This window comes from Salvelinus namaycush, chromosome 19, assembly GCF_016432855.1.
Source record: "Salvelinus namaycush isolate Seneca chromosome 19, SaNama_1.0, whole genome shotgun sequence".
Taxonomy (NCBI): domain Eukaryota; kingdom Metazoa; phylum Chordata; class Actinopteri; order Salmoniformes; family Salmonidae; genus Salvelinus; species Salvelinus namaycush.
The window spans coordinates 17,609,285-17,622,216 of NC_052325.1; the positions used below are offsets into that span (position 1 = coordinate 17,609,285).

Sequence of the window (12,932 nt, forward strand, 5' to 3'; positions counted from 1 at the left end):
TAGCCTCAGCAGCACTGTAGGGTAGCACCATGGTGTAGCTGGAGGACAGATAGCTTCTGTACTCCTCTGGGTACAATGATTTCAATACAAAACCTAGGAGGCTCATGGTTCTCAACCCCCTTCCAGACTTACACAGTAATTATGACAGCTTTGGGAGGACGTCCTCCAGCTTAGCAGAACTCTTGCAGCATGAACTGACACGTTGTCCACCCAATCAAAGGATCAGAGAATGAATCTGGTACTAAAAGCATAAGCTAGAGCTAGCTAGCACTTTATAAAATGTGGTGAGTAGTTGACTCAAAGAGAGAGAAAGACAATAGTTGAACAGTTTTTGAAAAAATGTATGTCTTCCAAAATTAAGAAGAAGCAAGAGAGAGAGAGAGATAGCTATATTTGGTTGTATTTTTTTTAAACTTTCACTTTCACTTAGCTAGCAAATGCAGCTAGCTAGTTTAGCCTACCCAAACAGCCGGCTCAAACAGAGAGATATGCTATGTTAGCTAGCTGGCTCTGGCTATCCAACACTGGAACTCTTCCAAGTCAAGGTAAGCTTTTGGTTTTATTAATTTATTGCCCTCTGGGTGTAACTGCTAAACTGCATTCTGATTGTACACTGTACTGCATGATTTTAGCGGGTTTACTAATGCGTTAATTCTAGTAGTTTTAGTTGACTATGACGTGACAACAATGTAGGATGTGTGTAGCAGTCAGAGGTCATTATATGAAGGTTTGGCTAGGAAAGGTTTTTTCGCTGGCCACAGACAGCTGATGTGTTGTGCACTGAAGTCCACAAGTGAAAAGTTGAGAGGAGGAGAGCACGTAGATTGTTGCGAGATAGAACTATATATACAACGAGCAAAGGGATCATGCTGTTTTTATGTGGCTGCTATGAAAGTAAACTCTTTGCGTGTGATCAGGGGTGTATTCATTCTGCCGATTCTGTTGAAAAACTTTTCTTAAATGGAAGCAAACGGAACAAAACAGGGATAAACATACAGTGGCAAGAAAAAGTATGTGAACCCTTTGGAATTACCTGGATTTCTGCATAAATTAGTCATAACATTTGATCTGATCTTCATCTTAGTCACAACAATAGACAACCACAGTGTGCTTAAACTAATAACACACAAATTATTGTATTTTTCTTGTCTATATTGAATACATCTTTTAAACATTAGGTTGGGAAAAGTATGTGAACCCCTAGGCTAATGACTTTTCCAAAAGCTAATTGGAGTCAGGAGTCAGCTAACCTGTAGTCCAATCAATGAGACGAGATTGGAGATGTTGGTTATTGCTGTCCTGCCCTATAAAAAACACTCACAACATTTGAGTTTGCTATTCACAAGAAGCATTGCCTGATGTGAACCAAGCCTCGAACCAAAGATATCTCAGAAGACCTAAGATTAAGAATTGTTGACTTGCATCAAGCTGGAAAGGGTTACACAAGTATCTCTAAAAGTCTTGATGTTCATCAGTTCACAGTACGACATATTGTCTTTAAATGGAGAAAGTTCAGCACTTTTGCTACTCTCCCTAGGAGTGGCCATCCTGAAAGGATGACTGCAAGTGCACATTGCAGAATGCTCAATGAGGTTAAGAAGAATCCTAGAGTGTCAGCTAAAGCCTTACAGAAATCTCTGGAACATGCTGACATCCCTTTTGACGAGTCTACGATACATAAAACACTAAACAAGAATGGTGTTCATGGGAGGACACAACGGAAGAAGCCACTGTCCAAAAAAAAACATTGCTGCATGTCTGAAGTTCGCAAATGTGCACCTGGATGTTCCACAGCGCTTTTGGCAAAACATTCTGTGCACAGATAAAAAAAATAAAGTTGAGTTGTTTGAAAGGAACACACAACACTATGTGTGGAGAAAAAAAGGCACAGCACACCAACATCAAAACCTCATCCCAACTGTAAAGTCTGGTGGAGGGAGCATCATGGTTTGGGGCTGCTTTGCTGATCCGCAACTTCAGAAAAGGTTTGGTTGAGTTTATTGCTGCCAAAAGAGGGTCAACCAGTTATTAAATCCAAGGGTTCACATACTTTTTCCACCCTGCACTGTGAACGTTTACACTGTGTGTTCAATAAAGACATGAAAACGTATAATTGTTTGTGTGTTATTAGTTTAAGCAGACTGTGTTTGTCTATTGTTGTGACTTAGATGAAGATCAGATCAAATGTTATAACCAATTTATGCAGAAATCCAGGTAATTCCAAAGAGTTCACATACTTTTTCTTGCCACTGTACCTAAATTTGTCCAACAGAAACTTTCATTTGCAACTGTTGGACTAATGATTACACCCTAGATCAGGATTTCCCAAACTCTGTCCTGGGTCCCGTCATAACGCTGCCGTTTGTTAGAATACATGTCGTTGTTTCCTCTTCAGAGGGCACTGGTGATATATTGTATGATTTTGTCGTTTCGCTTGACCGTGAGAACCACAAGTTCTTTCAAGTTTTGCACTGTATGTTCTGAAGGTTTGTATGAAAAAAAATGTATAGGCCTACTACTATAAGCCTACTATGAAATGTTTTCACGGCATCTAAACAGATTGTATCCCTCTCACTATACAGCTATACACATGGGTTAAATGTATAGTGTAGGACTATGAATTGGGCTGGTATATAGGCTATTTGCTAATCGGCTAATTATGTTCTGGACCACCAACTAGCTACAAGATCAGGAACAAATTGGCTGGAGGCCAAACATAGTTGCCAACCTCCATTGAATATTTTAAATTCAATCACCCCCTTCACCATAATCATCATCATCATTCAGATCGTAAACATTTTTGTGGATACAGTGCTTAAGGTGAAGAACTCGTGGTTCTCTCGTGAAGTGAAAGGATGTTGCTCACCAGTGTGCTCTGAAGAAGAAACAACGACACAATGTAGCCTAACAACATCACTCGCAAACTGCACAGGTGCGAGATTTGTTTCACTATAGAAGCACTGGTCCGCTTACATTTTTATTCCAGTTTGCATATCAAAATATTTAGGGGCATATCAGATGGTCTGCTCTTACTTCCCATTACAGTCACGCCAAGCATAGGGCTGCTATAAGATTGAAATAGGAAAATAATATACATGTGAAAAAACTATGAAATAGCTCCCCAATACTGTGGTGACCACAGCCCTTCCGAAAATACATCTAAATGGTGTTTTAATGCGATTTTCCCCTCACCCTGCTCCGTGTATTCAATGTCTTCCATTTTAAATGTGTCTCCCAGTGTGGCTAGTTCCTGGGGTATTGTATGTTCCTAGGCAGCAGTAGGATTAGTTTGGCTTGGGGAGTTTGGCCTAGTTCTTATCTGCTGGGAGTAAAGATGCTGTGTAGTGAGTGGGGGAGTAGTTTGTAAGCTGTATTGCTCCAAGCTCTGTAGGAGACAGGCGGTAGAATTGCCTCACCAAGCTAAAAGCTGATGCAGAAGAAAACCGCTCTATCAAACTCAACACACTGAACCATTTCATCACCCCTCTTACACAGTTCAGTGGATTCTAAACACCTCTTATTGATCCTCTCTAAATGCTGCTTTAATATATTTGAACCAGATGTTGAATGATCATGTTTTTCGATATTCCCTAATCAATATTTACTTTATAGGTAACCTGGCAAAACCTTGTTTTGTGCTGACACATGGTACACTATTTGTCTCATTATAAGACATTATAAATGTTCATACATGCTTTATAGTGATTATACCTTCTGGTTTTAAGTACCCCATTTTAACCGAAACAAACAAGTACCCCATTTAACCCAATCCCACACTGATTTAAATGTGTTCCAACCAGTAAGAGACCTCACAGATACCTGAAGGTATTTGATTGGTGGGCCTGGGGGGGAAGTGATAAAGCATTTGTTAATGATTGTGTCCAATCATCGACCTCACAGATGCCTGGAAGGTATTTGATTGGTTGGTCCTGGGGTGTGTGTCTGTGAGTCATGAAGCGTGTGTTAATGGTGTCTTTCTCTTCCTTGTTGCTATGCAGGTTGTGAATTGGCTGGAGGGGCCTGGCACAGAGCAGCTCCGGACACAGTGGGGGATCGGAGATTCCATCAGGGCCTCCCAGGCCCTGCAGCAGAAACATGAGGAGATAGAGAGCCAGCACAGCGTAAGGACAGAATAACACAACACACACTACAGACACAAAACTACAAACACAACACGACACAGCTTGCCAACAGCACAACTTTATTACATCACTCCTTGTTCAATGTTCATAATTACAGAGATGAGAAGAGGTGGGGAGATAGCTGCTAGTTCTGTGTGTGCCTCTCTTTCTTGCTTTCTCTCTCTCTGCAGAAGAAGCACTTGTCTTTGGAGCATCTTGAAGATCCCAATAATTAGGTCACCGAATATGATTATGAGTTTGGATTGTTAGGAAGAGTCTGTTAGCTGCCAGGAGATGTACTGTACTGTAACTGCTTTTTATAGATCATTAATCTCTGGTCTGAGGAGCACAGATAAAGCACTACTAGACAAAAAATATGGGGGACAAACAAGTTAAGTAAATAAGGTACAGTGTGTACATCTGGAAAAAGCTTGTTTGATTTCACTTACAAAACAGACAGATAGAGAGTTTGAAGCACAAATTAGAGCTTGCCCTTAACTTTTCCTCCCTGGATGTAGTATTGTCCTGCTCTTAGTCGTGGACAGACAGGCCAGGCCAGGAAGTGACTGCAGCAGCTGCAGCTGTTGGGTGTAACTAATGTTTCCCCTGGCTGGGTTTACATAAAAGACCCTGGTGAATCATTGCTCTGGGCCAAAGTGTGCCCTGGTGACCGAAACAGAGAGAACCAGCCAGGGGAATGAAAGGCTAAAGCCAGAGTGAGGTCAAAACTAAAGATTGATGGTTAGGCTAAGGCGTGGTGTTGTCTCCAAGAGCCTTCAGCAGGTGGCGCTATTGATCTGAAATGTATAAGTGTTCTCAAGGTAATAACTATACCACAAAAACACTTCACTACAGCGTTCAACTCAATTACTGTACAGTAGGTTTGAACAGAATTTGAACAGCTTTGATACAGAAACATCTTTAGTGTGTGGTTCTTCTGTGTATTGAGCTTCTCTATGATAAACTGGCGTGTATATCAGAAAGCGTTTTCCTGCTTTCTGGCCAAAGCCAGAGGGCCACAATGGAAATAAGTTGCAAAACATTGTGTAACTTGTGTGGCTGAATTGTGTTTCTAATTTGTGAAATCCAATCATAATGTATGTGTTATTGGTTGTGTATTTACAGGAGTGGTTTGCAGTATACGTAGAGCTGAACCAGCAGATAGCAGCGTTGCTGAGTGCTGGAGACGAGGAGGACCTAGTGGAGTTAAAGGGTCTTCAGCAGCAGCTCAGTGATGTCTGTTACAGACAGGCCAGCCAACTGGAGTCCAGACAGAACGTACTGCAGTCAGCACACGAGTTCCACGGCACAGCACAGGACGTATGTATCATTGATTGATTGGAATGGATCATTACAAAATACGTATAAAGCCAAGAACAAGAACTACAGTGACTCCTACTCTAAATCACAAAGTCAATCCCTAGGCCTGGTCCATAGGCCCTTGTGTAGATCTTTGAGGATTTGATAGGTGTACGCAATATGGCCACAATCAGAGGGCAAGATGGAGCTACAACCACCCATATTGCTTACACTTATCCAGTCATCTGATCTACATACGTGCCTAGGGTTGAAGGGATGGGGGTCATAATATACTGAAAAAAATACAATTTCAAAGATTTTACTGAGTTACAGTTCATATAAAGAAATCAGTCAATTGAAATAAATTAATTAGGCCTTAATCTATGGATTTCACATGACTGGGAATACAGATATGCATCTGTTGGTCACAGATACCTGGGAAAAAAAGGTAGGGGTGTGGATCAGAAAGCCAATCAGTATCTGGTATGACCACCATTTGCCTCATGCGAGTTGATCAGGCTATTGATTGTGGCCTATGGAATGTTGTCCCACTCCACTTCAATGGCTGTGTGAAGTTGCTGGATATAGGTGGGAACTGGAACACGCTGTCATACACGTTGATCCAGAGCATACCCAAACACGCTCAATGGGTGACATGTCTCATGAGTATGGAAGAACTGGGACATTTTCAGCTTCCAGGAATTGTGTACGGATCCTTGCGACATGGGGCTGTGCATTATCATGCTGAAACATGAGGTGATGGCGGTGGATGAATGGCATGACAATGGGCCTCAGGATCTCGTAACGGTATCTCTGTGCATTCAAATTGCCATTGATAAAATGCAATCGTGTTCGTTGTCCATGGCTTATGTTCGTTGTCCGTAGCTTAACCCACCATGAGGCACTCCGTTCACAATGTTGACATCAGCAAACCGCTCGCCACACATCACCTGCCATCTGCCCAGTACAGTTGGAACCGGAATTCATCTGTGAAGAGCACACTTCTCCAGCGTGCCAGTGGCCATCGAGGGTGAGCATTTGCCCACTGAAGTCTGTTGCGATGCCGAACTGCATTCAGGTCAACATTCTTCAGTTGTGCAAACCCACAGATTCATCAGCTGTCCAGGTGGCTGGTCTCAGACGATCCAGGTGAAGAAGCCAGATGTGGAGGTCCTGGGCTGGCATAGTTACATGTGGTCTGCGGTTGTGAGGCTGGTTGGATGTACTGCCAAATTCTCAAAAATGATGTTGGAGGCGGCTAATGGTACAGAAATGAACATTCAATTATCTGGCAACAGCTATGGTGGCATTCCTACAGTCAGCATGCCAATTGCACACTCCCTCAATTTGAGACATCTTTGGCATTGTGTTTTAGAGTGACATTTTATTTCACATTTTAAAGTGGCCCTTTATTGTACCCAACACAAGGTGCACCTGTGTAATAATCGTGCTGTTTAATCAGCTTCTTGATATGCCACAACTGACAGATGGATGGATTAGCTTGGCAAAGGAGAAATGCTCACTAACAGGGATGGAAACAAGTTTGTGCATTTAAAAAAAAAAAAAAATAAGCTTTTTGTGCATATGGAACATTTCTGATATCTTTTATTGCAGATCATGAAGCATGGGACCAACACTTTACATGTTGTGTTTGTATTTTTGTTCAGTGTAGTATAGACTACTAATTGTTTGGCCTAGAGCTCTTTGTTGGCTTTGTAATAATGCCTCAGTTTACCCTCCCAGCTGTCCCAGCAACTGGATGGTCTACTGGGCATGCTCTGTGCCGATGTGGCGCCTGCTGACGGGGCTGCTATCCAACAAACACTCAAACACCTCGAGGAGAAACTCAAGAGCGTTGGTAATTTTTTTGTTATATGATACCAAGCCTTCAATTGATAACTGCAGAGTAGAATAAAAAGACTGATCTTGAGAAAGGTATTTGTGCTGAAACATTGACCGTCTTAAATATATCCCCTCTTCTTGTATTTTTTCTAATGGATAACTGCAAGAATAATATTTTACATTTGAAATAACTTTCAGTAGTGTTAGTTGAGTAATTCATGAGTATTATTTGATGTGTATTTCTGCCCAGAGGGAGCCCTGGTAGGCCTGAGGGAGAAAGGCCAGGTCCTGATGGATCAGATGTCCAACCAGACTTCCTGGTCCTATGGGAAAGACGTCCCCATCGATAACAAAGACAACGTTGATCACATCCAAGGTGTCATGGAGGACATGCAGCTCCGGAAACAAAGGTTTGCTCAGATTTATTTTCAATCTTTTTTTTGATGATGTAAGGCCGCAGGCCTCAAAATGATACTGGAGTTGTTTACAAAGGTTCCACGAGTCAAGCGATTTCTGGAATATCGGGGAATTTTGGCTGTTGTCACGGAACTTGTCATGGAAACGGTTATCGTCATGTTTTGATAAAGTTTTGGTTCTGTTTAGATGTGAGGACATGGTGGATGTCAGGAGACTGAAGATGCTTCAGATGGTCCAGCTGTTCAAGTGTGAGGAAGATGCATCACAAGTCAGTAGATAGGCTTCCTTCTGTTCATCCCTGTTTGTTTGTTTGACCTCTGTTGGTTCTGGACTGCAAACTTAAGTGGGTTGTTATTATTGACATGTTGTTATTGTTGTTGACAATACCTTGTAAACCCCAGCTCATGTCACTGTGTTAACTCTCAGGCGGTGGAGTGGCTGGGTGAGCTCCTCGATGCTCTTCTAAAGACCCACATCAGACTAGGGGACGACTCACAGGAAACCAAAGTGCTGCTGGAGAAACACAAGAAGTTTGTGGATGTGGCACAGGTACGTACTACAAGAGCAGAGTTCAGACAGCATGAGGAAGACTGAGGGGTTCTCTCTCTCCCGCTCTGTCACTCCCTCAATTGTTCTGTCTGCCCCCTTCTCTCTCTCTGTCTCTCTTCTCTCTCCATGTCTTTCAAAGGGAAATAGAGGGGTAAGGGGAGAGTGGGGTAAGTTGAGCCACCCTTGTGTCTAGAAAACCATACACAAAGTTAATAATTTGACAAATTATTTAGGAAGAGGTCATAATTTCATGGAGTCTGTCAAGGAAGAAACCACATGGAAAAAGTGGTAAGCGAACGGATTTTCACCAAGTCAAATTAATTGTGTTAGAGGTTTCACGCTTGTATCTAAACCAAAGTAGATAATTGTAAGATTGTTCCATACATCAGTTGGGGTCTCTATAAGATTCAGTATGCGGCCCTAAACCTAGCATGAAAGTGCAATGGTAGCTGTGTGGGTGGGCTAATATTGTAGAATAATAGTGAAGACATCACAACTATGAAATAACACATATGGAATCATGTAGTAACCAAAAAAGTGTTAAACAAATCCAAATATATTTTATATTTGAGATTCTTTAAAGTAGCCACCCTTTGCCTTGATGACAGCTTTGCACACTCTTGGAATTCTCTCAACCAGCTTCATGAGATAGTCACCTGGAATGCATTTCAATTAACAGGTGTGCCTTGTTAAACGTTAATTTGTGGAATTTCTTTCCTTCTTAATGTGTTTGAGCCAATCAGTTGTGTTGTGATAAGGTAGCGTTGGTATACAGAAGATAGTCCTATTTGGTAAAAGACCATGTCCATATTATTGCACGAACAGCTCAAATAAGCAAAGAGAAACGACAGTCCATCATTACTTTAAGACATGAATGTCAGTCAATCCGGAAAATGTCAAGAATTTAGAAAATTTCTTCAAGTGCAGTTGCAAAAACCTTCAAGCTCTCATGAGGACTGCCACAGGAAAGGAAGACCCAGGGTTCCTTTACTGCAGAGGATAGGTTCATTGGAGTTATACAGCCTCAAAAATTGCAGCCCAAATAAATGCTTCACAGAGTTCAAGTAACAGACACATCTCAACATCAACTGTTCAGAGGAGACTGCATGAATCAGGCCTTCATGGGTGAATTGCTGCAAAGAAACCATTACTTAAGGACACCAATAAGAAGAAGAGACTTGCTTGGGCCAAGAAACACGAGCAATGGACATTAGACCAGTGGAAATCTGTTCTTTGGGCTTTGAGTCCAAATGTAAGATTTTTGGTTCAAACCGCCGTGCCTTTGTGAGATGCAGTGTAGGTGAACGGATGATCTCCGCATGTGTGGTTCCCACCGTAAAGTATGGAGGAGGAGGTGTGATGGTGTAGAGGTGCTTTGCTGGTGACACTGTCTGTGATTTATTTAGAATTCAAGGCACACTTAACCAGCATGGCTACCACAGCATTCTGCAGCGATACGCCATCCCATCTGGTTTGCGCTTAGTGGGACTATCTTTTGTTTTTCAACAGGACAATGACCCAACACACCTCCAGGCTGTGTAAGGGCTATTTGACCAAGAAGGAGAGTGATGGAGTGCTGTGTCAGGTGACTTGGCCTCCACAATCACCCCACCTCAACCCAATTGAGATGGTTTGGGATGAGTTGGACTGCAGAGTGAAGGAAAAGCTGGCAGCAAGTGCTCAGAATATGTGGGAACTCCTTCAAGACTGTTGGAAAAGCATTCCAGGTTGAGAGAATGCCAAGAGTGTGCAAAGCTGTCATCAAGGCAAAGGGTGGATACTTTGAAGAATCTGAAATCTAAAATATATTTTGATTTGTTTAACACTTTTTTGGATACTACATGATTCTATATGTGTTATTTCATAGTTTTCATGTCTTCACTATTTTTCTACAATATAGAAAATAGTAAATATAAAGAAAAACCCTTGAATGAGTGTGTCCAAAGTTTTGACTGGTGCTGTATATAGATTTCTTTGTTAGAAAGAGTACAAAAACTGTGTTATTGACTTGTTTATTGTTTACTCCATGTGTAAATCTGTGTTGTTGTCTGTTCACACTGCTATGCTTTATCTTGGCCAGGTCACAGTTGTAAATGAGAACTTGTTCTCAACTAGCCTACCTGGTTAAATAAAGGTGAAATAAAATAAATAAAAATAAAACTATATTTCCCTTGACGGAGTGATGCTGAATGTAATAAATGGCTCAACTTACCCCACTGCCCCCTACTAGGTACTAGGTATTGTGTTAGCTGATGTACGAAGGGCTATATAAAATAAACTTGATTTGATTTGTTAACCTGACTCTTTCTTTCTCTGTGTCCAGAGCACCTATGACTACGGCCGTCAGCTGCTCCAGGCGACGGTGGTGTTGTGTCAGTCTCTACGGTGCTCCACGCGCTCCTCTGGTGACACCCTGCCACGCCTCAACCGGGTCTGGAAACAGTTTACTGTCACCACTGAGGAGAGGGTCCATCGGCTGGAGATGGCCTGCTCCTTTCACACCGCAGCTGAGAAGGTAGGAAAAGAATGACAGTTATGAAAATGAAACCTAATATTATCAGGAAGATGTTAATATATTATTGAATTACCTTTGTGACAGCCAAATAATATACCTTCTTAGCAAATATTGCAAAGGTTTTGTCTTCTTTGTGCTTCTGACTTCTACTCAGTGAGCCCTGTTAATTGGAAGTGTTGAATTATTGGGATATGCATGTAAGCCACTTAACAGATACTTATCTAAAGTGACTAACAGTTCAGTGAGTACATACTTTTTTGTTGATGGTCCTCTTCTGTTTCCATTGCCTCCTGTCTCCTCCATCAAAGGTGCTGGTCCAAGCCAGCCCAGACCAGGGTGATATCCCAGTCCAGGTGGAGCAGGAGACCTATGAGGAGGTGGAGACTGTGGGGAAGGCTCTACTAGACAGACTCACTGTCCCTGTTATATTCCCAGACGGGTAAGAAACAATGGACATTTCACACTGAGACATGCCTGGCTTTACCAAGATGCAAAATCTAATGATGCATGCCATTTTGATCATGGACTGTCAATCCTTGCATCCATAGCCCCATCTATGACCCTGCTGAGTCCTTCTGCCACTTTTGTCCCCCCTTCAGGAGCGAGCAGTACTTTGGCAGTCCTGGAGACATGGCGTCCTCTGCTGAACACATCCGGGACAAGATGAAGCTGGTGGAGGACAGGAAACTGACTCTGCACGAGGAAGATGAAGAGGAAGAAGACATTGAGCAGCTACCATATCAGCAGCTACAGTATGAGCAGATACATGACCAGGACGAAGAACTACACAATGATGAAGAACTACAAGACGACCAGGAACTACATGATGAAGAACTACAGGAAGTGGATACTGAACTACAAGATGGGGAGGAACTAGAACTGGAGAACGAGACGGACACTTAGGAATGCTAATGGAGCTCTTATAACAGCTTGCCTGGTCCCAGATCAGTTTGTGCTGTCTTGCCAAATCCTATGGCCATTGGCGTGACAATGACCATAGCAGTTGACAAGAGAGCATAAACAGATCTGGGGCCAGGCTGCAGACCTATAACAGCAGCAACTAGCAGTCCACCAGACATTGAGGACAGGATGAACACCTCTGACCTTCGACGTTATGCCAACACAGCACCTGACCATCACGTGCTCCAGATCTCTAGAATCCCGTTAATCTCCCGGTGTGACCTCATTCCTTCCATCTCGGTTGCACTCTGCCTCGTCAAGCCATATTAATTTACCAATAGCAGTTAAAGATAGAATATGGTCCTCTAGGATCCACTTACATTGCTTACAATACATGCCATGGAGAAGAGAGGAGAGGAGGAGGGAAACAAAAGAAAGAAACTGAAAGCACTGACTGGAATGAACTCTGAAATTGACTATTTCCCTTATAAAGCTTTACCTTGCTTGTCGCTCTGAATTTGTGTTCACGCTGAACTTGGCCTAGGGGTAGTTTTAACCCAGGGTTAAGGTTAGGCCTGGGTTAAGAACATGTAGTGTGAAAAGCTCTTAAGACAAGGGACTCAAGCTTTTACATGGTTCTACTAAACCCTCTAGAGTATACAGAAAGCAAAGCACCATCTGTCTCTCTCCTTGTATTTACCTTACCGGTGCTTTAGAGTTTCTAGGCCTTTCTATTTTCTATTTTCCCTCTGTTCTTTTTTGTTCGCAATACTTTCAAGTGGTTTCTGGAAGAAGAAAAACAAGTGTAAAAAGCTGTGCCAATATGTAAATCTATTCTCATTCTCAATGCCTTTGAATTCGGCACTAACTTCCCAGCCCACTGTTTCCGGTATAGACGGACTGTTGTATATTACGAGGATGGATGGGTGCAGTCAACCAGCTTTTAAGACATTTGGATGGCTTTGTCACTTGTGTGCATCAAGTTAAAATGTCTAATCAGACCTTTGTTATAAACCTAGATTAGAGTGGTCCAGGGCTTTGTTTTTATTAATAAAATGTGATATGAGAATTATGCTTCATCTCTTCATAATTGTCATTCTAATGTATACATACAGTACATATGCCTTTTGCATCGTGAGGCATGCTATTGAAATATTGATTCTGTATTTATTTTGTTTTGTATATTGGTATTTTACATACCAGTCAAAGACATAATGCTTGTGGAGATTTTAGGTTTGCGAGGCTAATCATTTCTTGAAAAGCTGGGTCCTGCGAAATAAACAAGCAAA

At 42.0% G+C, this 12,932-nt stretch overlaps 1 protein-coding gene across 1 annotated transcript in view; it reads left to right on the plus strand.

Annotated features, from left to right (window-relative positions):
- The window catches only part of LOC120064205 (SEC14 domain and spectrin repeat-containing protein 1-like), an 82,347-nt gene extending 69,415 nt beyond the window's left edge, over positions 1 to 12,932 (plus strand). The window contains exons 12-20 of the mRNA XM_039014604.1: positions 3,999 to 4,121; positions 5,247 to 5,441; positions 7,164 to 7,278; positions 7,513 to 7,672; positions 7,866 to 7,947; positions 8,106 to 8,228; positions 10,552 to 10,743; positions 11,052 to 11,182; positions 11,343 to 12,932. Of these exons, the coding sequence (XP_038870532.1) occupies positions 3,999 to 4,121; positions 5,247 to 5,441; positions 7,164 to 7,278; positions 7,513 to 7,672; positions 7,866 to 7,947; positions 8,106 to 8,228; positions 10,552 to 10,743; positions 11,052 to 11,182; positions 11,343 to 11,646 (1,425 nt within the window). The 3' untranslated portion in view covers positions 11,647 to 12,932. The remainder of the gene's footprint in view (positions 1 to 3,998; positions 4,122 to 5,246; positions 5,442 to 7,163; positions 7,279 to 7,512; positions 7,673 to 7,865; positions 7,948 to 8,105; positions 8,229 to 10,551; positions 10,744 to 11,051; positions 11,183 to 11,342) is intronic.